The sequence below is a fragment of the Canis aureus genome, chromosome 10, assembly GCF_053574225.1.
Source record: "Canis aureus isolate CA01 chromosome 10, VMU_Caureus_v.1.0, whole genome shotgun sequence".
Lineage (NCBI taxonomy): Eukaryota > Metazoa > Chordata > Mammalia > Carnivora > Canidae > Canis > Canis aureus.
In genome coordinates, this window is record NC_135620.1 from 52,799,822 (window position 1) to 52,826,109 (window position 26,288).

A 26,288-nucleotide genomic window follows, 5' to 3' on the forward strand; every position below is an offset into this window, starting at 1 on the left:
TGCCCCTGAACAACCTGAGGCAGACACTAAGGGGCAACAGGAAGAGGTTGACCCCTACTTCCAGAAGCTCTACTCCCATGTGGGGCAGTTAGTGTGTGCTTGATGCCAGAGAAAGGCTGGAGATGAAGCAGAAGCATGGAGGAATCAGGGCTTCTTGCAGGTGATACCTTGAGCTGGAGAGAAGAGGGCATTCTAGGAAGGAGGGATAGCACACGCAAAAATGAATTTATAAGTGAGCAAAATAAGGATGGATCCAGATGGGATGGAGGGGTGAAGTTGGAGGGAAGTCAGGTTAGGAAAACAGGATACATTTATTCAGCCATTTATTTATTCACCAATCACCATTATGTCTTAGGTCCTGTGTTAAGGGGTTGGGGGCTCCTTCTGGTTACAAACTCAGAGTTTGAAGACTTTGAATGCTAGACCAAGGAACTTGGGATTAATGAAGAAGCTGAAGGAGCTACTGAAGTTGTAGAGTGGGAGGGGAAGAATGGGGCTAGCAGAGTAAGGGGCAGGAGGCTGGGGAGCTCCTCTGACTTTACTTCTGACTCTTGTGCCAGCCTTTGAGTTCTTCAGGGCTCAAGTCTACCAGCTTCATGGGGCTGGCCACCAGGTGACCCATTGTCTGGTATGTGGCACTGTTCCCAGTAGTTAGTAGCGCCTGGGCCCTTGAGAAAGCCTGCCTATGCTTTCCTACTCATCTTAAACCCAGATGTGGGAAAAAGAACTATTGGGTGGAGAGAGATGCTGAGGGGAAAGCTCTCATAAAATAACCACTAGCCCCAGAGAGTCAGGATGGAATGGGCATTCCCAGCTACTGTGACTCTGAAATTTCCCGATCTCCATGTCTCTTAGTCTCTCGTCTCTCAGTCTCTGACCCTCTGTCTTTGCCACTGCTCCTCTGACTCCAGTTTTTTCCCCTGGCTTCTTTCCAGCAGGCAGCAGCTGCCGTTACCACTCCATGACTCTAGGGGGTGCCATCTGCTTGGAGGTTCCCAGTGGTGATTTTTCCTTAGTTCAATTGGAACAAAGTTGTGAATTTTCAAGAGGCACTTTGGTGGTAGTATAATGGGGAGGGGAAAAAAGTGTTATTTTAAAAGCATATTGGAATTGTTTTAAATAGCGAAAAAAATGCAAACAATAAATTTGCAAAACCAAACTATGGACTACTATGCAACCATTTAAAAGTATGAAGTCATTCTTTATACACTGACATTGGCAGGGTCTGCATGGTATTAAGTGGAAAACAAAAACAAAAACAAAGTTTTGGAAAATGTGTACAGTATGATGTCACTATGGTTAAAATGTAAAATAAAACAATAAAAACTAAAAAGGCTTAGGATGATTATCTGTGGGAAGGGCATAAAAGGAGAAGAGCACTTGTTAAAATACTTGTATTATTAAACAATAATAACAAAACTGGCTGCAGTTTGAGACTGGTGTCTTGGGAAGATGAACAAATTCCCCTGAGAGAACTGCTCTCTTGTTTAGAAAAACAGCCTGAAGAGATCCCTGGATGTGGTCTAGAGTGAGAAGAAAGATCAAAACAATACAAAACAACCCCCACACACATACACACCACAAGAAAAGAAAACAAACAAACAAACAAACACTGAATAAAAGAATAGGACTGTGAAAAGGAGCTCTGGCAGCTACAGAGGGAAAGGTTTTACAACAGATAGAGAAAGGCCAAGAGGGTGGCAGGCATGGCAGAGGAGTTTTGAAGGATAGTGATGAGTTGTATGTAATTGTAAACTGTTTCCTGGATGCACCGTGATGTAATTCTTCATGAAACCAAACTTTAGTAAGTCTGTTATATGCAGCAACCTTTGGTAAGTAACAGTTCCCCAAGGGAGAAGGACAGTGTTTGGCATAGGGTGAAGCGAGAAGAGCAGTGGGAGCTACAGCAGTAGTTAGAAGCCAAGTGGCTTCCCTGGAAAGGGGGTGGGGAGATATTTGGGCTTACTAAAAAACCAAGGGAAAGCTCCCAAAACAGGAGCCTGCCAGGCCCTGAGATCTCTGGATGGGTGAGGGAGGAATAGGGAGAGGATCTCAGCTTCTAGGTTTTCGGATCCTCACTCCTTTCTACCCCTCAAACATAGTAACTGACACCTCACCTCTAAGGCAGTTTCCTTCCAGCCTGGTCCAATGTTTGATGGGACTTCTAACCCTCTCTCTGGGGTTCCCTGGTTTTATCCCTGAAGCTAGCCCCTGGAACACCTGGAGTCTTCTTGGCCTCAGAGATGCTTCCTAGAGCTTTGGGTCCTGCAGAGAACTAACTTCCTTCTTTACCTTGCAGGAGATAAGGTGTCTGGCAGTGCCAATGACTTGGTGGTTTGAGTCTTGGAATCATCTAGTCTGAGTTGGTTTATTTGTGCCACCTCATTGCAGACCCAGCCCAGAGCATCTTGTCCACTCCCCACATCTCCCTCAGCCCCCGGACACACTCACCCAGCTTCACTTGGAGCGGGGATGGTTTGTAATTCATGGCTACTGACTCACCCTCCCGGGCGTCACAGTCCCCGTCTGAGATGGAGGCGGCGGCTGGGTCCTGTGGGAAGAAAGCAGAGAGACAGAGAATTGTTAGGAAGTGAATACATGGGGCTGCTCTCAGCCCTAAAGCTGTTTTTTCCACTTGTCCTCTGGAAGCATTAACCCTTGGCAGTAGACAGGCGATTCAAGGAGGGAAGGGCAGATCCATATATGCTGGAAGGAAGACCCCGAACTGGGTAAAAGAGCCGCAGGTTTCAGCCCCACTTACGCTTACCTAGGTGTCTGTCTTCAAAGACCTGTGTGAGCCAGCCTCACCCCAGAAAGCCTACTGTGATTCCTTAAACCCACAGAATCTCCTTGTCCAACTTCCCATACTAGTTGCCCTGTTCCTCATGGGTCTTCCTGTATACTTGTTTGGAAAGGTCTTTCTAGGTTCCTGTGAGTTTAAGTCTGGATTAAGGGCAGAGTAGATGCCCCCTAAGACAGACCTTCTGCTTCTGTTTTCTCCTAGCATTGGATGGGTCTCTTTGCCAGATCTAGAGAACTGACTGGCCAAGCCAGGCCAGACTTCAAGGCTGCAGCCAACGGACAAGAGTCCTCATGAGGACTTCTCTTCGTTTCACAGATGAGTCATAAAGAATGTCTCCTGAAAGGTTGGCTGGATATGGTAGGTGAGAAGATGAATAATGGCAAACGAACTGGTGACCAGTTAGTCCTGTGCTGCTCAGTAATCTAGCCTCATTGTTTCCTCCAAAACACCTCAAACCTCTGCTACAAGGTCCAGGGCCCTGGCCAATCCTACTTTAGTCAGTTGGAAGGGGCTGGAATCATGCACACTCTCCTTGAGAAACTGATACAGATACTGCCACTCTAGGCATCTGCCTAGGATTAAAGAATAGTAAGCCCAAGGCCTGAGAACTGCAGAGTGGACCCAAGGCTGCCTGTTCTGCCTCTGGGGATGCAGGCAGCAGACAGACAGGTAGAATGCTCCAGAATTGGCCCTACAGTGTCAGGCCCAGGGATCTGAGTGACCAAGCAAGGGAAGGACATAGAACCATTATGATGGCTTCTGTTCCCTTTAGAATAAGGCAGTAGAGATAAAAACATGCTTGTCATTAAAGGGAAAGGAAAAAGTCTAGATGTTTGGGAGGGAAATCCTAGCCTTGCCCATGTTCCTTCAGGCCAGCCAGAGTGTAAGACCTTGGGTAGACTCTTGCCACAGTGGTTTGTGAGTTCCTGAGGGCAGAATCTGGGCCTCTGTCCTCTGCTCTGAACCTACGCCACTTAGCTGGGATTGTAGGGGACAGGGCTCAGAAAAAGTGGGGTGCTGCAGTGCCTCAGTGCATCTCAGGTGGCGCCTCATGCTACAGTTCTCTCCAATCCTTTATTCTCTCCCTCCTTGTCTGAGTTCCTCCTGCGAGATTCCTAATGGAGAGCACTTGTCCCATGCAGACTTAGAGAAGCAGGCTTCTCTGCAGCCAAAACAACCTTGAGGTGCTACCTACAGGGGGCATGGAGACCTGACAGCTGGGTTCTGGTTTTCCCCTTAGGCTACAGGTAGGACTCATTTCCAAAGCAGCCTGAGGGATGACTTTTCAAAGGGTAAAGCCCATAAACATGCCTGTGGGATCCCACCAGTGAAGTACTGGCACCTTTCCAATTTCCTTAGTCACATTACTTTTTCTGTACCATTTCTCACATGTCACACATACCATATCCATTTGGATATGGTTTCCTCTTCTGGCTTTGAGGACACTGTGATCCTTGGCTCATGTTGCCTCTTTAACCATCATTTTTTACTCCTCCCACAGCCCTGTGTCTCTTCAGCAGTTTTTGGCCCTCAGTCTACCTCTCACTTTGGGGAGCCCTAATGTTTCTTACAGTTTAGAGTAACATTTTTACACTAGTGACTTCTAAATCTATGGCCTTCCCAATCTGGTATCTTCTCTGGAACCATCTACCCCATCCATTCATGCAAGCTTCACTGTCCTTTCCTTGGGGCTGACTTTAAACACATGAGCCCTTCAGGGGTGCCGGGTGGCTCAGTCAGTTAAGTGTTTCCCTTCTGCTCAGGTCATGATCTCAGGGTCCTGGGATTAAGGGTTGCATTGGGCTCCCTGCTCAATAGGGAGCCTGCTTCTCCCTCTCCTTCTGCGCCTCCCCACCTCATGTTCTCTCTCTCTCTCAAAAAAAAAACAGAAACAAAAACAAAACAAAAAACAAACAACAACAACAACGACAAACCCACACGTGAGTCCCTCAGGCATGTAAGGCTAACCTTTTCCTCTTTAGTACAGATGAGTTCATAAGAGTTGCTTCTCTCAGGCTGGAGGTACCACCAAGTAGGAATGGTAACATTGGAGGGAGACTATGCAGGAAGGATAGGGTCTGAGTGAGGGCTGAGAAGCTGTTGAGCAATTCTAGTTACAGGGACCCACATTTGGTCCTCCATGCCACTGGACAGGTCTTGGTGGCTTCTGATCCCTGAGGGAAACTGCCAGTTCCTGTGGGTCATAAACTAGGGTGCAGAGAGAACCCTGGGCTTGAAGTCCCATGCAAAGCCTACCATTCAGCATCTCCCCATCACTGTCCATGATAGAAGGCCATCTTCATGGCAAGAACAAAGATCTCTGGCACTGTGCCTGAACATTCAAGTCTTTACTGTGGGCTTCCTGTATGTTTTCCCTGAGAAACATAGCCAATGCACCATGACCATCACATGGAAATGTAATCAGGTTAAATGTGAAATATTCATGAATGTTAAGTATCAGAGAGAATCCAGGCAGAAGGAAACGTCTGGCTCCAAAAAATCAGGGGGAATTTAAAATGCCCCCCAAGGACATCTGACAGGAGTTAGCTAGATCCAGGAACTAGAGTGGGGATTAGCAAGATTATTAAACACTCAGTGGAGACAGACATTGAAATGCATCTCTAACAACAACCCGTGTTTCTGCAACCCTTCAAATAAATTCTCCACAGACTGCAGAAATGATTAATAGCCCAGTCTCACTGTTTCTGGGACAGCATATATAGGTTAATGGCCAGTGCAAAGCCAATATAATTAGAGGAAGGCAAAAGTGCCAGAAGAATCCTTAGAGTTAGTCTGGTCTAGTTTAATTTTCATTAAACTGTGTTCCCTGAACCCTGTGCCTTGGGCAGGGCTGAGTGCAAGGGGGAAGCAATAATAGGGAGAATGAAGATCCTCTTTTATTTCACTTATATATGAGCCTTTCTACAAATTTTTGGTTGGAGAAAGGGTTCTGTTGCAACAACAACAACAAAGTTAAAATCCATTGATTTGAGGTGCCTGTCTGGGTTAGTTGGTAGGGTGAGTGATTCTCGATCTTAGGGTTGTGAGTTTGAACCCCATGTTGGGTGTAGAGATTACTTAAAAATAAAATATTTTAAAAATCCATTAATTTAATACAATCTGGTCCTTTAAAAATGTTTTATTATAGAGATTATTCAACTTACACAAAAGTGGAGAAAATAATGTAGTGAGATCTTGGGTATTATCAGCTTTGACAAATTCAACTCATTAATCCATTAAAAAAAATCTTCACTCCATTTACTAGCTGTGCAATCTGGCTTTCAGTTTCCTTATCTGTAAAATGCAACTAATATTAATACCTTCGTCAAAGGTTCTTGTGAGGCTAAAATAAGTTAGTACATGTGAGCACTAGGTACATATTAAGCAATATATTTTGCTAGCTATAAAGTTATTAGTACAGGTTCCATAAGGCCTACACAATGCCCTGGGAGTGACTGGCCCACAGCTGCATCCCTGGCATCACACAGATTGGGGCCTGGATTACATAGGGAAGTATCCATGGAAAGGTATTCCCTCCACAGGGTGAGAAGGGGACTGACCAGGGGTCATTCTGCCTCCTCTTACTCCTTACTCCAATATACTAAATTTCCTTCATTTATTTATCAGTGGCAAGCCTGGGGCTCATAAAGATAAAAAAAATAATCCCATACTTAAGGAGCTTCCAGTAATTATCAACAGTGTAAAAAACCAGATAGGTCCCAGGAGATACAGTATTTAGAAATAAGGAAGTCATAGGTGGCCTCAGAAAACACAGTTTTAGTTGAAGAGTAGGAACAGAATCCAGATTACAGAGGATTTAGGAGGGAATAGGAAAAGCTAAAGGAGAAACAGTGAACATGGATATTATTTCAAGGAACCAGACTGAGAAGAAAAGGAATGAGAATAAATGATAGCCAGAGGGAACTTTGGAGTTGAAGAATTTCTTTGGACCTAGGGAATACCTGACTAATATCCTAGACTGAGGGGAAAGAAGCTAGAAACATCAAAAGGAAATGTTTGATACAGCATGGTCCTGGTAGACTCAAAAGGAGATGGAAACAGAGCCTTGGGCCAGGGAAGGAAGGCTCCTTACTGAAATGGAAGGGAGATGAAGATGAGTGGAGGATGTAGATAACATGGAGGCAGAAGGGTAGGTGGAAAGTTAAAGGAGTTCATTCCTGAAAGTCTAGTTAGGTAAGGAAGAAGTTGAATACTAAAAGGTTGGAGACAAAGGGATACTTGGTGACTGGCCAGAAGAGGAAGGAGATCAGACTGGCTGGGCTTCTAGCTACAAATTCTTATCTTTTACCTAGGTGCCCTTGATCTTGTCACCAGGATGAAAGATGCTCTCCGTGGTGCTGAACAATTTTGCCCTTGTCTTGTGGATTGAACATGAGTGATTCAGGGTAGAGACATGATTCAGTTTTAGCTTTCCCACAAGAAAGGTAACCTCTATCCTCACCTCCAAGCACTAAGTCTCAGGCAAATGGAAATTTAAATGGATTCAGAATGAAATATGAAGAGGCAAAGTGCTTGTACCAACATTATCTAAACTTTCTTTGCTGAAAACGTGAATTTTCCTCCAGGTTTACAAGGGAGTTAGCAGAGGCAGTTCTGAGTTGTCAGAGGCTACCTCTGGAATAGTTATGTCTGTACCCTGTTCAGTTGTCCTGGGTGGAAGCAGGAAGCAGGGCAAACCTAGAGCAGGAACAGGGTGAGGAAGAAAGATGACACTGATAAGGAAGCAGGAAAGCAGAGAAGATCTGGAGCTCACACCATTCTCTGACAGGTAGGTGGAGGCACCAAAGACTAGGCACCAAAGACCAACTCTTGTTTCTGTAACAATTTGTCTAGAGGTCAGCTCAGAAACTACCTGGGGTCTCTTGTTCAGGGTTATGCCACTCCTCAAAACATCTCTTGCCAGTGGATAGAAATGAACATGTTTAGATATCATATCATATTTTATTTTTTAGATTTTATTTATTTTATTTTATTTAGATTTTATTTACTCATTTATTCATAGAGATGCAGAGAGAGAGAGAGAGAGAGAGGCAGAGATACAGGCAGAGGGAGAAGCAGGCACCATGCAGAGAGCCCGACATGGGACTTGATCCAGAGTCTCCAGGATCATGCCCTGGGCTGCAGGCAGCACTAAACCACTGCGCCACCGGGGCTGCCCAGGTATCATATTTTAGAGAGAGATCCAGATGATACAACTAACTACAACATTGGACTCTTTATGTTCAATGTCCATGGGTGGGCAGAAACCTAACCTCCTGTCCAAGAATATTCAGTAGCAATGTAGGCACTGGGTAGACACCTCTATTTCCCTACAGATGACTGCTTATTCAGCCTGTAAGGCATTACCATTTAAAAAAAAAAAAAGATTTTATTTATTTATTCATGAGAGACACACTGAGAGAGGTAGGGACAGAGAGAGAAGCAGGCTCCTCACAGGGAGCCCAAGGTAGGACTTGACTCCTGGACACAGGACCACGCCCTGAGCCAAAGGCAGATGCTCAACCGCTGAGCCATCCAGGCACCCCTTCCCATCTGTTTCTGACTCCACATCTCAACATAAGAATCATTTGACCAATAACAGGTCTTTGTGGTATGACGTGAAGTCCTGAGTCCTATTTCCTAAGTCTGAGTTTTAGGCAGCTCCTATTTTTACTCCTCAGCTCCCCTTTTCCAGGATTCTCCAGGAGCTGCCTGCAGCGCCAGGCAATTGGCTAGGACTTCTATCTTTTACGTGCATATTAAGACCTTTATGGGGCCCACTTCTGAAGAAAGATAAATATCTTTTACAAGTATAAGGTCTTTGGGGAAGATTAAGGAAACACAAGAGCACCATTTTTTCCCAAATGCTGCTTGTGGCTTTTACAAAGAGGGGAAGGAGAACTGAAAAAAAAATCCATGAAGCCTACATTTTCAAGAGGGGCCTCCCTTATTAGTCTAAATCTGATCAATCTACTAGGTTTTTCTCCAAAAGAAGGCTCAATTCAAATAGTCAACACACTGAGTGTCTACTCTTTTCAGCTCTGGAGTAGCTACTGGTGGTTGCATGCAAAGAAGGAAAGCACTCTTTCTTTATACATACCACACTTCTGCAGAGGAATTTTGGGACAAAGTAAAGTTAACCATAAAGAAATAGAAAGGATTTTTATGCTACAGCTAGAGTGTGAGAACTCAGATTAGTCCTGTGATTAATGGAGAATTTTCTGTCTCCTTACACAGCTCAATGGAATTCGTTACCAAAAACAAGCACCACCAAGGTTTAGTATCTTTGTAGTGGCTGTCACTGGGACCAAAATGGAGAAGGGTTCTGCGGACCCCAGGCCTAATAACAACCTAATAACAATAATAGCCATGGTAAGTTTAATAGATTTTTCTTTCTTTCTTTCTTTTTTAAGATTGTGTTTATTTATTTAACAGAGAGAGAGCAAGTGAGAGAGAGAGAGAGAGCATGACCAGGGAAGAGGGGCAAAGGGAGAGGAAGAGGGAGAAGCAGGCTCCCAGCTGAGCAAGGACACCCTCCCCCCCAATGCAGGTTGTGATCCCAGGACCCTGGGATCATGGCCTGAGCCAAAGGCAGACACCTAACCGACTAAGTAATCCAGGTGCCCCTAGATTTTTCTATTATAAAGTAATATATGCTAAAAAATGTTTAATTCATATTTAATTTCACTATCTTGAAACAACCTCTGTTAATGCTCTAGTATATTTAAGTCTTGTATGTAGATGACAGTAGCAACACTCTGGGGTTTCCCTCCCTAGGAGCTGATGTTTGTCCTCATGGTCACAGAGGTAGGCTCTAAGTACCATGTTGGTTCAGTGTGGTTCCACTCTTGCTTGGATCAGGTGGAGCCGATCAGTTTCCCCCAGAATAGGAAGTAGGACTAAGAGGAGATATAAGGTTTAAAACTGTAGATAAGGTAGCAGAGAAAGCCATTGGACAGAGAGACAAGAATAAAGCTGATGTTCACAAAGAAGCAGACCAAGAGGTAAAGTCTTTCCTAGGCTCTGGTTCTAGAACTTGCTCTACCCTCCTAAGGCTTGAAGGGCACAAGTGCCCTTGAATACTATGAGAAATCCTAGTGTCCTCATAGTCTAGTTTCTTTTTTTTTTTTTTTTAAGATTTTATTTATTTATTCATGAGAGACACAGAGACAGAGAGAGGCAGAAACACAAGCAGAGGGAGAAGCAGGCTCCATGCAGGGAGCCCAATGTGGGACTTGAGCCCAGGAATCTGGGATCATGCCCAGAGCCAAAGGCAGGTGCTCAACCACTGAGCCACCCAGGCGCCCCCTCTAGTTTCTTTTTTAGCTTACACTAGCTTAAGTTAAAATTTGTTACTATAACCAGAGAGTGTCAACTAATACACATGCATTGAACAACATTTAAAGAAAAACAAACTGTATCTTCTATTCGCATTTTTATCTTTATTTTTAAAGAGAGATTGAAAGAGAGAACAAGTGGAGAGACAGAGGGAGAGAAAGAATCTTAAGCAGGCTCACAACCTGAGATCGAGACCTGAGCTGAAATCAAGAGCTGGATGCTTAACTGACTGAGCCACCCAGATGCCCCTTATATTCTTTATTTTTAAAAATTAATATTGGAATATAATCAACTCTCCGTATTTTCACATAGTTTTTGAAATCATCAGTTTAATGGCTACAAATATCCATAAGAGGGGATGTACAATAACTTTTTGTTTTGTACAGTAAGTTTTTAACCATTCACTTATTTTGGACATTCAGGTTGCTTATAATTTTTCACTATTATAAATAATACCATGCTTAAATCCATATGTATTTGCATTTAGGATAGTTTCTTTTTAAAAAGATTTTATTTATTCATTTTAGAGACAGAGAATGAGTATGAGTTGGGGGAGAGGCAGAGAGAGAGGGAGAGAGAATCTCAAGCAGACTCTGTGCTGAGTGTGGAATCTGACATGGAGCTCAATCCCACAGTCCCTAGATCACAACCCAAGCCAAAATCAAGAGTCAGCCGCCCAACCAACTGAACCACCCAGGTGCCCCTAGGATAATTTCTTAAATAAAGTACAATTATAAAGTAAAAAAGCAGGAGTGCTTTTAAGATTCTTGATACACATTGACAAATTGCTTTCCCAAAGGATTGTTCCAATTTACTGCCTCCAGTCATGACTGAGGGCTATAGTTGGTTTTTAATATTTTATTTCTCACTGTGTGCCAGGGAATTTTAGGTCATCACATCTATCCATCATCTTGCAAGAGAACTATGCCTCAGTCCTTACTCACCTAGTGCCCTCTGGGGAATCTTCTTTCAAAGAACAGAATTCCCTCTGGGTATCACCTGCCAGACAAAATATGCCTTACTTGAGGCCACCAATTAAGAACAAATGGAGAGAAGACTTTGTTACATTGAAGTTTTGGAAAAACTCTAAATGGGGACAGTACCTGCCTGGTGGCCAGCCACCAGGCTTTAGCTAGTTCTTGGCCGGTGCCAGCACATCAGCTGTAGGAACCATGACTAATTGCAGAACCAGGAGGCAAATTTCACAGAAGTTTGCTTTCAGACTTGTGGGAGAAGAATTAATCAAAATGGCTCTGGAGTTACCCAGCAAGAGTGGCAGCTTCTACTTCCTTACTCATTAATCGGTTTTCAAAAAAAGTCTACTCAGAACTACTCAGGGAAAAAAAAAGAACGGTGAAAGATATGAAGTTAGTACTGGGATGGCAAAGAACTAGATTCATTTTTCAAAATGGGGAGACAAAGGGTCAGTGAGGTTTTTTGGGGGGGGGGCAGTGAGTTTTTAAAAAGACTTAGAATCCTGCTCTGCCTCCTTCATGGTTAGGACTGCTTGTCCTAGATTGATATTGCATTATTCATTCCCATTCCTAATCACCTGGAGACCCTATGACTAAAAAAGCCTTTGTTCAGGAGATAGGACAAATACCTCAACTCAGGGACACCCACTGTAGCAGCAGTGGCTTGAGGTAAGCCTAGGGAACAAGCCTCATGATTCAGGAGGTAGGAACCAGAGCTACAAATTGAGAAACCTTGGTTCCTCTGGGAGGCCTAGCCCCTGTGATTTTCATCCCTATCCTTAAGCTTATACCCTGAACCAGATGTTCAAGAGTCTCCTACCTTATTTTGGACCAACTAGCAACACAGGTCTTATGACCTAAAGGGTTTCTGAATTCCCTATCTTGCCACACCTCCCTGGCCCCCATTTCAATCTCTTTGGGGAAAGAATATCTCACTTAATGGAGAAAAGGGTAAAAGCATAAAGTTCTTTAAAAATAGATCAACAGTGATTAAAATGGCTAATTTTATGTTATGAAAAAGTGGAAGAAAATAAAAGATGGACTGGTAAGACCTGAGGCAGAAAGAAAATGTGTGAGGGTGGGCAGTGGATAGAAGGCCGTCTCTTTCTTTCTTTTTCTCTCTCCTTCTTTCTTTTTTGCTTCAGTTCCAGCCAACACAGACTTTGGAGATGAGGCCTATGAGAGGGGAAATTATTCTAAAATCAAGGGTGCTGGAGGGGCCAAGAGATTCTGAGTCAAGTTTCTGGGGTCCTTCTGCTTAGGCAGGGCCCAGAAGAGGGCGAGAAGGGAACCGAGATGTTCAGGACTAACAAAGCTTTAAGGAGTGTGTCCAGAGGATCTTTCAGTTTCCTTCCAGGATGTGGATTCTAGTTCTCCAAGGTAAGAATGGAGGCACAGAACATTGAGGAAAGATGCTGTCCAAGAATCAAAAGAGGGCATTTGGTTGGAGTGTCTTTGAGACCGGTCCCTCAGCTCTGCACATGGATCTTGGCCCCAAATCTCATGGAGGATTTTTGGTAAGCTTTAGTTACTCAAGGGACTGAGCCTACCCTGCATCAATTCATGAATCTTTTGAACTTCTTGTTTTCCAAATTCTTGCTGCTTCCAACCAAGTCTAGGGCCTTCCGTCACTCTTATCAGGCATGCTTTGTGCAGCAAAGAGGTTAATGTTAAAGGCTCCTGGAGGCTCAGCAGTGAAGGTCAGAGAGGGAAGTAGAGAGTTAACTCTACAATGGCTCATAAACCCCTAAGTTTCTGTTAAGTCAGCTTTTTTATGGTGTGTTTGTGTTTGTGTGTGTGTGTGTGTGTGTGTGTGTGAGAGAGAGAGAGACAGAGAGACAGAGACAGAGAGAGATATGTACCAGTTGGTGGTGGAAGAGTAGGGGGAGGGAAGAGTCTAGCCTATAGCATAAACTCAAGGCAAATTTTCAGCAGTGAAGCCAGCTGGTTGCTAGTTATGCATCTCTTCAGAGAAACAATACTTATCCACTAAACTAGATGGTCCTGGGGCCCTGTTGGAGGGTCTCTGCAGGCTCATGGTGGTAAAGAGCCTTTCTCTATTCATCTGTCACTCTCTGGCTGGTGCAGTGACACTGACCAGCTAACTCAAAGGTATAATCTCCCTCTTAAGGCATGCACAGGAAGGGGACCTGAAACAACACATAACCTATACCCAAACCCCACCCCCTACAGTTCTGTAGCCTACACCTCTGAGGAATACCTCTGACTACACTCTCTCAAAGCTCCTCTGCACCTGTGCAGGCTTCATCTCTTCTAGATGGTTCTGACATATATGCACAGCCTATATCCCTCCACACCTGCTGAGCTTATCTGTGTGCGTGCAGGATAGTGCTTCTTAAACATTAATGTGCATATGAATCACCTGGGGATATTGTTTAAATGCAGATTCCAATGTAGTAGATCTGGAATGGTGCCTAAGTGTATTTCATACAAGCTCTCAAGTGATATCAATGCTCTCAATACAGAGACCACACTGAATAGCAAGGCTCCAGGCCACCCTCCCTCCATACCCACACTATCCCAGACAGTCTCTCAAACAGCCCTCTGCCCTCACCTTAACTTGGTTTTATATTCTTAGTGCCAAGAGAGGACAATTCTTTGGTGTGGAAGGAGGGAGGAGAGAGGACCCAAAGCTCATATTGAGGAGGCAGCTCTGCCAAGAGCTGTGGCTGAGCCAAGTCAGGAAGTTGTTCACAATGCAGACCAGATGTGGTTCTTCTGGAATTCAGCAGATAATTTAGTTAAAATTGCTTGAACACCTGTTACCTGCTATATGTTATGGTGCTTGGTGTTTTGTATATATTATCTCATTTAATCTTCCTAAAAGTCTTCCTAAAATCTTCCTAAAAAGACTGAGTAAGGTAAATAATATTCCCACTTTAAAACTGAAGAACCAGATTATATAAAGTAATATGTTCAAAATCATACCTGGTTAGCACTAGAATTTGAATCTAACTTGTCATTTCTTATACCCAACTCCTTCTTTTTTTTTAATTTCATAGTTTTATTTTTACATTTAGGCTTTTAATCCATCTGGAGTTTTGAAATAGAGATCTAACTTAATGCTTTAACAAATGGATAACATATCACCATACCCCTTTTTTGGAATGACATCCTGTTACCACTAGTTTGAAATGATATCTTAATTTCCCATATACATGTCTGTTTTCTAAATTATTTTTTAAATTTTATTTAACCCCCCCCCCCTTAGAAACATCAGATAAAGTCATGAGATTAACAACACATCAGAACATTCACAGCTGTGGGACTGTTGTATTATAAAGCAGGCACTTGGAAAGCTGGTACTAATCTCATCCCGTCTCCAGTGCTCTGCACACACTTAAAGCCTCTCTTTAGAAAATGGCATGGATGCTTTCTGATTAGCAATCTCTTGCTCAACAAGTGCTCCGGTGCTCCATATGAAGGTGATATTGGAGTTACTCAAGCAGTCAATATCTCAAGATAGAAAGAGGCAGACACAGAGACAGAGAGAGACAGACTAGCAGGAAGCAGGAAGCAAGAAAAAGCACTGGGGACTGAGAATGCTGAGCCCAGGAGAGAAAACAACAGACAACAGTATTAAAAAAAGGAGATGAGGGATCCCTGGGTGGCGCAGCGGTTTAGCGCCTGCCTTTGGCCCAGGGCGCGATCCTGGAGACCCGGGATCGAATCCCACGTCGGGCTCCCGGTGCATGGAGCCTGCTTCTCCCTCTGCCTATGTCTCTGCCTCTCTCTCTCTTTCTGTGACTATCATAAATAAATTAAAAAAAAAAAAAAAGGAGATGAAAGAGTCTCAGTCACCAATTCACTTCTGGTCCTAAATTTTAGAGGTACTTATATTATAGGCACTGTGCTAGGTGCAGTGGGTACAAAAGATAATATGATCTCTACTCATGAAGAGCTCAAAGGCTCTTATGTACTGACATAAGGCAAATGAATAAACAGATAATTTTTAATAATATGCCAAGTGCTATAACAGAGGTTTGTAAGAGTGTCGTCTGTACACAGAACAGAAGCACCTATTCTATTCTGGGGAATTAGGAAAGATTTCTCCAAAGAGAGTTGAGGCATGAAGAATGAGTAGGAGATAGAAATGAACCAGATGAAGAAAGCAGTAGGGAAAGAAAAGCAAAGAAAAGAAAGGAGTAGGGAGGAAAACACACATGACTATATAGCAGGCAAAAAGAATAGCTCAATTTTGCTGGAATGTTAAGTGGTGGGGTGAAGTGGCAGGTGATAAGACTAGAACTGGAGGAAGGCTTAAAATCATGAAGGACTTTGTAAATCACATTCAGGACCTTAGCCTTTAGTGGAAAATAATGGGATCAGAGAAGAAAAACATATCAACGTCAGACTGCCAGGGTTTAGTGGCAGACTGGATCTGGGTTTGAGGAGAAAGACCTAGGCACAGATGACTCCTAGGTTTCATGTGTGTGCATGTGTGCACACACCTATAAATATGAAGGGGTAGATAGAAGACTGACAGCCCTGCTCAGAGAGGCAACAGGCCAAGAAGAGGCTGGTGTCATGGATGTCTGGGAAGGATAAGGTTTTGAGACGGATAATATAAAACAGGGGGAAACAGAACTAGAGTCCTAAAGGGGCTCTTAAATGACAAGAGGGACTGGAGTGGAGGATGGTTGAGGCCAGAAGGTAGAAGCCAGTGGAGAAGGGCCAGATATTTGAAGACATCAATAAAGAGAGTTCAAGACACACTGTTTATTCTGTGGTTTGCTGACATTTCAGCAAAAACTCTATTTTCCTCCCAAAGTTATATGTCTGATCCTTGGGAAGCTTGAGACTCCCCAGAAAGAAGCCCCATTAGAGGAGTCTAGCCCTGGTCCAGAAAGGATGGCAGGTCTGCTATTTTTTAGGAAGTGTGGGTACAGGTGGTTTGAAGACAAAGGAGGCTGACCAGGGCCTGGACAATCTCAAAGTAACAGTAAGCTGCGTTGGGGTAGGGGTTGTAGTTGCCCCCAATTCTGGCTGTACCACAGTCCCATGACTTAGCCTTGGGCCATTCTCCCCCGGCCAGGGTAGAAAGCACAAAAACCCTGGGCTTCTAGTCCTTCAGGCAAGAGGCCTGCACAGACCAAACAGGAGCAGCCTGGGAATCCAGGACAGCAGGGAGCAGCCTGCATTGAGCTTTTTCTAGAACTGAAATACCAGCTCCACCAACCATGGACATACAGGAGAGGCTCAATGTTGAAACTATACTCCAAGAGATCATGGTTATGTAGTGATCATGATTTCTCACTTTTAAAACCTTCAATAATCCTTTTCTTTTCTTAAAAGAAGGTTTTATTTCTTTATTTGACAGAGAGAGAGAGAGTGCACAAGCAGGGGAGCAGTAGGGAGACAGAGAGGGAGAAGCAGGCTCTCTGTTGAGCAGAGCCTGACACAGGATTCGATCCCAGAACCCTGGGACCATGACTGGAGCCAAAGGCAGACACTTAACTGACTGGCTACCCAGGTCCCCCTTCAATAGTACTTTTCTAGAGATGCCCAGGTGGCTCAGCGGTTAACCGTTTGCCTTTGGCTCAGCTTGTGATCCCGGGTTGGGATCCCTGTGAGGAGCCTGCTTCTCCCTCTGTCTATGTCTCTGCCTCTCTTTCTCTCTGTCTCTCATGAATAAATAAATAAAATCTTTTAAAAAGATAGTACTGTTCTATAAAAATAAACAAATAAAGCTAAAGTATCATTTGACTTAGGGGTGCCTGGGTGGCTCAGTTGGTAGAGCATGCAACTCTTGATCTTGGGATTGTAAGTTTGAGTCCCATGTTGGGTGTAGAAATATTTAAAAATAAAATCTTAAAAAAAAAAAAGAATCGGGATCCCTGGGTGGCGCAGCGGTTTGGCGCCTGCCTTTGGCCCAGGGCGCGATCCTGGAGACCCAGGATCGAATCCCACGTCGGGCTCCCGGTGCATGGAGCCTGCTTCTCCCTCTGCCTGTGTCTCTGCGCCTCTCTCTCTCTCTGTGACTATCATAAATAAATAAAAAAAAAAAAAAAAAAAAAAAAGAATCATTTGACTTAATTATCAATTCATCCCTTAGCTATAGTAATGGAGTCAGTAAACTGTGTGCCTCCACTGTAAGAGAAGTTAAGATATGTGCAATTAGAGTTGGGGTAGATTCTAGTTTCTGTCTCTTGCATGCAAACACGAGAACCTATGAGTGAGTAGGTAGTGAGCAGGAAAACAGGCTTGCACTAGCACTGGCAATCTCAATGAGGTTGGAATGACTCCTCCCAGAATCTTGACCTTGGGGTCTACTATATTTTGAAAACATCATGTTCTGGGGATGAAGAGCCTGTTTCGCTATTTACAAAAACCGGTCTATGAATGCTGCCAGAGTTGAATGAATGTTTTATGCTATTTGATGTGTTTGAAATAACCCAATAAGTTGAAAATTTTTGCTGTGAAAGGAATACTTGTTCTGTAGAGTTAAATCATGGTTACAACTAGAAAAGAAACTCCAGAAGTTCCTGTGTTTCCTGGCAAAGGAACAATGCTTTCTCTTGGTTTGCTCCACAACCTTATGGCAGTCGAAGGTTAGTTACAAGGCCTCACATTTGGGCTTCAAGGAAGCCCAGAACAACCATTTCCAGGAATATTTTGGATTCTACATGGACACCTAATTTCACAGGCAGTAGGGACCTGCCTTATTCATATTATGACTTCCACTCTTTCCCCTAATCTCTTCTATCTTTCACTTCAAGTAAAATCTGAGCATTGGTTCTTTGGTGATTTTACCCTACCAGTATTTAGGAAAGTACTTTTCAACTCCTTGTTACATCTAGGTGGGACAAGACAAGTTCTCTCTCTACATATAAGAGAACTAATGGTCTATAGAAAAAAAAACCCCTGAAAATCCAGTCAACCCTGGGCTGCTCTGGATTCTGAGAGAATTTTGCCACCCAACTCCTCTGGCCCAGCCCCAGCCAGCTGCAAATTGTCTGGATCGAGCTGCTTTGACATGCTGATGTTATCAGCCACATGGTGCCTGGAGCACGCAGATAGGAACAGGGAATGGCGCCGTCTCACCGGAGTAGTAATGCAATTTACTTTCTGAAATCCAAGTATAAAATCTTGAAAGAAAAAAAAAATCTTGAAAGCTGACATTTTTTATCTACCACAGGAGGGGATTGATAGTGTGGAATTCCCAGCGGAACCATCAAAATGAGGAAATGGCTTTTGTCATCTATTAATAAACAGTTCAAAGCAATGGAAAAACATACAGAGAGGATTTGTAGGGAAAGTTAAGTGTCTGGTCCTTCTTGCCCCTTCCCTCTTCCGTCCTCTGAGCTGTGCTGCCAGGTGAAGACCACCTTACTTGTGTGAACTCCAAGCTGGGGCTAAAAGCACCTCTCCTGAGCATCCCTGTGAGAGTCCCCTAGGCTAGGGAAATGGAAGAGGCACCAGCTTCCCCATGCCAAAACAGTTTGGGTGGGTCTCCACCCGCCCTTTTTTGGAAAGGAGCTATTCAGATTGGGCCAGGAATGGTGGCAAAGAAGCAGTCGCTTGCCCTCCTTTCCACTTCCCCAACCTAATCCCATGCCACTCTTCCCCAGATTACCACACTTTGTATCAGCGGTCTTTGTTCCTGACAGAGCACAAAGAGCCTTCCTGCTTCATGCTCCCCTTTTGGCTACACCTTACTTATCCTTCAGACCTCAGATGAAACATCATCTCTTATAAAAAAAAAAATTCCTATGAATACCAGGATAGGTCAGGTCCCTCTGTAATATACTCTCACAGCACCACCTGCCTTCATTTCTTTCACGTACTTGTCAAATTTTACTTCAGTGAATACTTGAATAATTTATTTAATAAATGTTCATGAAGGCAGGGACCATGCCTATTTCTACTGTGTTCTCCCAGTGACCAGCATAGAAAATGAAGGGCCATAATCTGATAACAAACAGATTGCTTTCTATTTGGTTTGAGCCACAGCAAGGCTCTTTCTGTAACAGAGGTAGCAAAAGTCCAGTGGCCTGCCAGGCTGTGCCAGGGCCTTGTTTAATGGTGTCCCAGACAGATATTGTATTGTGTGCTCTTTGTAGGGCCACTTCTCTACATAAGCCTCTGGTGAGGGCCTGAAAGACTGCCTTCCAGGAAATTATTTTGGGGAACAGCTAAAGCAGGAGTCCCCAAACCCTCTGTTACTCACTCACTCACCTGAAGGGTTGGCCTAGTTAAAACTCACTTAAGGCCCATGACCAAAGCAGCAGCCCAACTCCAGGTTGACCTCTTGTGGGGACTGAGATGAGCAGATACAGCTTTCTTTGAGACTCTAGGGCCAGGCTCAGATTTTGCTTGCAGATATACACTCCCACCATCAAGTGAGTAAGGCCCAACTCTTACTGACAACTTTTTTTTTTAAGCTGAAGATGTGGTTTTCTTTTTTTCTTTTTAAAAGATTTTTATTTATTTATTCATGAGAGACACAGAGAGAGGCAGAGACATAGGCAGAGGAAAGAAAAGCAGGCTCCACCCAGGAAGCCCGATGCTGGGACTTGATCCGGAAACTCTGGGATCACGTCCTGAGCTGAAGGCAAACACTCAACCACTGAGCCACCCAGGCATCCCAACTGTCAAGTTTTAGAGCAGTGGGAACCCAGCTTGGAACCAAACCATCAGAAAACCCTTTAGAGGGAGATATGGTCAGGGCTGCTCTGATCCTGTCTGTTCAAAGTACTTTCTGACAACCTGGGGCTTACAACCATGTTTTTAGTACCCAAAAATGGGAGCACTTGGGAGTTCAGACATAAGGGCAAAAAGACAGCAAAGGAAAACATAAGAAACCTCCCCAAACACTAAGCACACCTCTGGCTGGAGAATAGGGCCTGTGGATTCCAGTATTACCTGTGAACTGCAATGACTTTGAGAGCCTAGACAGGTCATTTCACTCTCTGAGTTCCCAGGTCTGTTTTTATTCAGGCCCTGAGATTCCAGAAAGAGCCTCCAGGGCAGAGAGTAAATGAGTTGTCCCAAGTCAATGCCAGATGGCAGCTCTGGGATTAGAATTCAGGGGCCCTTCTTTCCAGCCAGCTGCTCCTTCCCCTGAGTCTTGAACCATCTCTTCTGAATACTCAGGATTATATTCAATTTAGTAAGGTTTGTGGTCACATAATCACTGCTCTTAATAAAACAGAATACAGCGCATCCGCTATTAGGGAAGGGAAACATGGGGGAGACCTTGCCCCTGAGAAAAGAGGCCAAAAGCAAGTTCTGGCTGAGGTTAGGACTGTTCTCCTTGAACAAAAACCAACACAAACAACTCCCTTGGGATCTGACAGAGTCATCATCTGTTCTTGTTTCTTGTCCAGGCTTCTTTATATGTCAATAGCCTGTGATCAATCCCATAGCAAGGGCCTCTCCTAGAAGCTGGGAAACACTGTTTCCACAGGCAAGAGAGGTGTCAGCCTGAGGGATAATCTGGATCTAGATCCTCTGAGCATCTTTTCATCCATAAATTAGATACATCCACGAAGGCAAAAGAAACAAAAGCAAAAATGAACTATTGGAACTTCATCAAGATAAGAAGCTTTTGCACAGCAAAGGATACAGTCAACAAAACTCAAAGACAACCTACAGAATGGGAGAAGATATTTGCAAATGACATATCAGATAAAGGGCTAGTTTCCAAGATCTATAGTTACTACATTGTTAATAGTCCATCTCCAGGAGTGTTATCCTCTTCAAATGTGTATCTCTTAAAGTGGGTTGGAGGCAGCCCTACTCCTTCCAGCCCAAACTGTCAGGTCTACTCATGGCTCAGCAGACACCAAATGCTCTCTTCTTCTTCCTGACATGGCCTGTCCCATTATGACTGGCTGGTGCTAAGAGTGGGGGCCTGCAGCTGTTCGCTGCTGGTTTCATGTTGCTTTAGCACCTGTTTCTTTCACCAGGAAGTTATTTGAGGTATAAGGCATGTAATGGCCTTTCAGCATGGACAGTTCTTTTGATAAGGGATTTAGGAGTCTATGAGAGGTGAAGAAAACAATGGAGACCCTTACACAAGGCCTAGAGCAGGGCTGGTTGGGAGGGATGGGATCTTGAGCGCTTTCACTCAGCCTCAATCCAGGTAAACTTACCATCCCTCCTCACTCACCAGCTGAGGCAATCAAAGTGAGAGCATAGAAACCTCATTTGCTGGCTTGGATTCATTTAGCTATGGAAGAGGCCTGGAAGTAGAGAAGGAACTTTTGACTAGAAAATCCAACCCTAGTAGGTGACTCTGATTCCTCTGTCCTCCCATATTCCTCACACACCCCTCCTCTGGATAATTTGGGGAATCAGGAAGGAAACCCCTCTGCAATGTTAATCTCTCTTCTGCCTAGGGCCCAAGTGCCTGGCCAGGGTAGGGATGGCAGACTGTGAGCATCGAGACTCATTAGTTTCATTTCTGCTTCTCTTTGCTACACTTGCCCCTATCCACCTTATGTCAGTGCTCTTTTCCTACAAAAAGATATCTTTAAATCAAGTGTACACCCAGTGGCAGGCTCACTGCATAGTGATAACTCATGAAATGTTCCAGCTTCAGGCCCTGAAACCTGCCCAGTGCTTCTCCTTAGTTTCCCTGACTCACACACCAGACTGAAGATAGGAATGCAGGGGTATTAGAGACAAAGGCCCTTTTAATACTCCCTTGTTCCACTAGATTCTTACCCTCCCTCTGAAATCCTACAGTTCTATAGTATCACGTTGGCCAGAGACAGCTCAGATGCTGTTTTGAAAGCTTATTTTACCTTCAGAGTAATGGTGACCTCAACAGAGAGCTCAGTCAGGCTAGATGTGTGTGGAGGAAGGTGAGGCAAGGGCTAGAGGATAAGGAGGAGTCCCTGGATCCATAGGGCTGATCTTGGAGACAGAAGGGGCCAGAGACATGTATAGGAAGGCTATTCAAAATTAAATAAGCAAGGGCCTTAAGGACTTGGGCACCTACGCTTTTCAGACCTGGCAGAGACTGGGCTTCTTGGGAGCTATCCAGGGTCCTGAATTGCCTCCACCTGAAGACATTGGAGCCTCTGGACAAGACCCTCACATTGGAGTTGATGCCAACCTTAAATCCTATTGGCTCCTCTCTGCTCATCCCTGATATCAACTGTCTGCTTGGATCCATCATCTGAAGTACCTCCAGCATAACTCCAATCACTCTCTATGGGTACAACCTGGGCTTCATGCCAGCAGCCTGGCTCCCTGTCCAGATTTTTAACAAGGGGTGATACTGAGATTGAGGATCTTGGTGTATGTGAAAAAGTATCTCTCAGCTCCTTTGGAAGCTCAAAACTAAATGGGCCTGGCTCAGGGACAAGGTGGCTGGTTATAGGGAGGGGAAAGAGGTCTTCATGTGGCATATCCTCAAACAGATCAGTCACTCCTCCCTTCATCTCGTGGCTGTTGCACACACGTGCATGTACACAAACACAGACATACATACACATACATACATGCACATACACACATGCCAGATTTTCTGCTCTGTCACTTCAGAGCCTGTACTGCTACAAAGAAGGTATAGTCTTCTTTGTCTGCACTTGAGGATAATGTATCTGCTTTGTTCTCACAATTACAGAAATTTGGCAAAGAGTACCAAAACTTAAAACTTCTACAAATAAAATACTGCTTTTTCTGAATGCAAGAGGAATAGATTGTCACTGTGAAAAGTCCAGATAAGCACAAAAGAAGAAGAAAAAAAATCACCCTTAATCCTACCATCCAGAGCTATATCCCATGTTAACTTCTTGGCACACAGCCTAGGCTCTTGTGTGTGGTGTGTGTGTGTGTGTATATGTGTGTGCATGCACATGCGTGCTACGAGTGTCAGTAAGAGGCAGTACAGTGTAGTGGTTAAAAAGTATGAGTTTATTTTTGTTTAAAGATTTTATTTGTTTACTCATAAGAGACACAGAGAGAGGCAGAGATACAGGCAGAGGGAGAAGCAGGCTCCGTGCAGGAAGCCTGATGCAGGACTTGATCCCTGGACCCCAGGATCATGCCCTGAGCCTAGGGCAGACGCTCAACCACTGAGCCACCCAGGCATCCCAAAAGTATGAGTTTAGAGTAAGTTCTACCTCTGCCATTTACTTGTCTGTGTGATTGTGATTAAATTTCTAACCTCGTTGTGTCTGGTTTTCATCTTTTTTTGGTGTGTGTGTGTGTGAGAGAGAGAGAGGTTTAGAGAAATACAGTGTTTAATAGTAAGGCTTAGTTCACTCTAGTACAAGCATAGAGTTGAAGCAGCAGGAATGGGTAGGTGACTCTCATGAAGCCTACATGGTGAAGAAGATGAGGAAGGTGACCATCAAACAGAAGAGCCCCATGGCCTCAGACAGGGCAAAGCACAGAAAGCATAGAAGAACTGCTGCTTGAGAGACAGGTTTCTGGTATAGCCAATGATAAAGCTACCAAACATTACTCCAAAGCCCCTGAACCAGTCACACCAACTGTAGTGGCCCCAGCACCATGGCCTGGGAGACAAAAGTGATCTGGAACTCCCATCTGGCCACAGGGAGTAGGGAGCTCCTGTAGATGGCTATTTAGATGGGATCCCTGGGATCACGATCTGAGCCGAAGGCAGATGCTCAACCACTGAGCCACCCAGGTGCCCCAATAAAGAGTAGGTTTATACATACACCCTCATAGAAATCACTCTGTAATACTGCTGGATGCCTAATTTTATTTTATTTATTTATTTAATTTATTCATGAGAGACACACACAGAAAGAGAGGCAGAGACATAGGCAGTGGGAGAAGAAGGCTTCCTGCAAGGAACCCAATGTGGGACTCGATTCTGGACCCAGGGATCACGCTTTGAGCTGAAGGCAGATGCTCAACTGCTGAGCCACCCAGGTGTCCCCGAATGCCTAATTTTAAAACCAGACTATTCTCCATCTCAGAGAAGAGCTGGAGAGGATTAATAAATTCAGTTTACTTCATCTTCTGTCTGGCCTAACTTTCTAGGCCACAGTGATGATAAGTTGGGACTTAGGAAATAAATTGGCCTCCCAGCTCAGGAAGGAAAACAAGCAGTTCTTGATCCAGGGCTTTAGCTTTCAGCCTGAGTTCTGCAGCCAGGAAATGGCAGTGGCTTTTTTTTAGTCAAGGTTCTCTCCTCTTCTTGAACTTTGGGCTCCAGCCTTTGGTATACTTGCTCTGGGCAGCACTTTCTGCTTCTCTGCCCAGGAGTGCCCACTCTCCTCCAGGGGTTCCTTCCCTCTTGGCACCCGAACAAGTCCCTTTGCCTGGTTTGGGCAAGCCTGCTTCCTCACCGTCTATGTCCTAGCCACTTGATTCTTGTGTCTGCCACCCCACCTCTCCATACCTACTCTAACCTTATTCTCTTTGAGGTCAGCACTGGGCTCCTAATTAAAATCCAATGGTCTTTTCTCAAGTGATAGTCCATTATCTTTCAGTATCATTAGACAGTGCTGACCAAATCTTTCTGGAAATTCAATTTTCCTTTGGCTTTTATAAAAATATCCTATCCCTGAGGCACCTAGGTGGCTCAGTGAGTTAAGCTTCTGCCTTCAGTTCAGGTCATGATCCCAGGGTCATGGGATCGAGACCCATATGGATCGAGCTCCCTGCTCAGTGGGGAGTCTGCTTTTCCCTCTTTCTGTCCCTCTCCCTTGCTCATGTCCTCTCTCTCTCAAATAAATAAATAAATAAATAAATAAATAAATAAATAAATAAAACCTTTAAACAAACAAACATCCTATCCCTATCTGTTCTGACTACCCTCCCTACTGTTCTTCCTCTCATACTCTAGACATAGATCCACTCCTTAGTGTGGTCACTGACTCTCTTTCCACATGTTCTTTCTTGGCATAGATACTATAAACTTATTATTTCAAATAATACCTCTCTAGGTTTTGTCCCCAAATCTGTATCTCTAGCTCTGACCTCTTAAGCTCTAGACCCACATTTCCAACTGCCTACTACTTTCACTGATGTCATACCCTTCCCCCAGACTAGGTCTTCCTGTTGAGTATCCTTATCTTGTCAATGGCACAAACCACTTTCCTACTTAAACTCAAAACAGAGAGGGTCATTTAAAAAACTTATTATTTTGAAATGATTTTATATATACAGAAGAGTGATAAAGACAGTGCAGAGAATCTTTGTATACTCTCACTCAGCTTCTCCTAATGTTAGCACCTTAAATAACCATGGTACATTAATCAAATCTACAATGATCAAATCAATACTATTCACTAAACTACTGACTTTATGCAAATTTCTCCATTTTTCCATTAATATCTCTTTTTCTGTTCCATATTGCATTTCATTGAATATATCTCCATGGTCTCCTTAGTTTCTTACTATTTTCTTTCTCTTTCTTTCTTTCTTTCTTTCTTTCTTTCTTTCTTTCTTTCTTTCTTTCTTTCTTTCTTTCTTTCTTTCTTTCTTAAGGTTTTATTTATTTGTTCATGAGAGACACAGAGAGAGAGGCAGAGACACAGGCAGAGGGAGAAGCAGGCTCCCCGCAGGGAACCCGATGTGGGACTGGATCCCAGGGCCCAGGGATCACGACCTAAGCCAAAGGCAGATGCTCAACCACTGAGGCACCCAGGTACCCCCTCCATTATTTATTTTGTTGTCAAATCATTCCAGCTTTGGCCACTGGAACCTTTTTCAAGTTGGCTATCTCCTTTTGATGTGCCTGGGGGGTCATTTGATCTATCTCTTTCTTCCTTATCGTTCTGGCAAGCTAATCATAAGCATACAGTAACATTCCTTTTTCTCCTTTTGTTTCCTTTTTTTTTTTTTTTTTTTACATTAACCAACATCCTGCTTCAGATCTTTATCAGCTTACTTCAGGACTACTGCAGTGGTAACCCACTCATCTCCCCAATCTGTTTCTTTTTCTTCCAACTCATCCTATACATTACTCTTAAATTACTCTTCTGGGGATTAAACATGGCTCTTTGTTCTCTTGGCCCAGCTGTTAGCTCTATATGCAGATGACTTTCAATTTCTATCTCTAGCTCTATCATTTTAAGCCATTATAAAATCTTTATCAGAGGTGCTGGGGTGGCTCAGTCGGTTAAGCATCTGCCTTCAGCTCAGGTCCTGGGATCAAGCCCCATATCTGGCTCCCTGTTCAGTGGGGAGCCTGTTTCTCCCTCTCCCTCTGCCTGCAGCTC

At 44.0% G+C, this 26,288-nt stretch overlaps 2 protein-coding genes across 15 annotated transcripts in view; one reads left to right on the forward strand and one right to left on the reverse strand.

Annotated features, from left to right (window-relative positions):
• DNAI1 (dynein axonemal intermediate chain 1) overlaps positions 1-26,288 on the forward strand; it is a 123,912-nt gene that overhangs the window by 16,927 nt on the left and 80,697 nt on the right. For 6 of the 9 annotated variants that reach the window (XM_077912326.1, XM_077912333.1, XM_077912328.1 and 3 more), the window contains exons 2-3: positions 3,005-3,160; positions 9,041-9,175. In XM_077912326.1, coding sequence (XP_077768452.1) covers positions 3,119-3,160; positions 9,041-9,175 — 177 coding nt within the window. In that variant the 5' untranslated portion in view covers positions 3,005-3,118. Of the gene's footprint in view, positions 1-3,004; positions 3,165-7,116; positions 7,593-9,039; positions 9,176-26,288 lie in introns of those variants that run through there. The other 3 variants (XM_077912331.1, XM_077912332.1, XM_077912336.1) reach the window with 3 other exon arrangements.
• The window catches only part of FAM219A (family with sequence similarity 219 member A), a 50,953-nt gene that overhangs the window by 4,667 nt on the left and 19,998 nt on the right, over positions 1-26,288 (reverse strand). For 3 of the 6 annotated variants that reach the window (XM_077912350.1, XM_077912351.1, XM_077912349.1), the window contains exon 2: positions 2,452-2,551. In XM_077912350.1, the coding sequence (XP_077768476.1) occupies positions 2,452-2,551 (100 nt within the window). The remainder of the gene's footprint in view (positions 1-2,451; positions 2,552-26,288) is intronic. The other 3 variants (XM_077912353.1, XM_077912354.1, XM_077912352.1) reach the window with 1 other exon arrangement.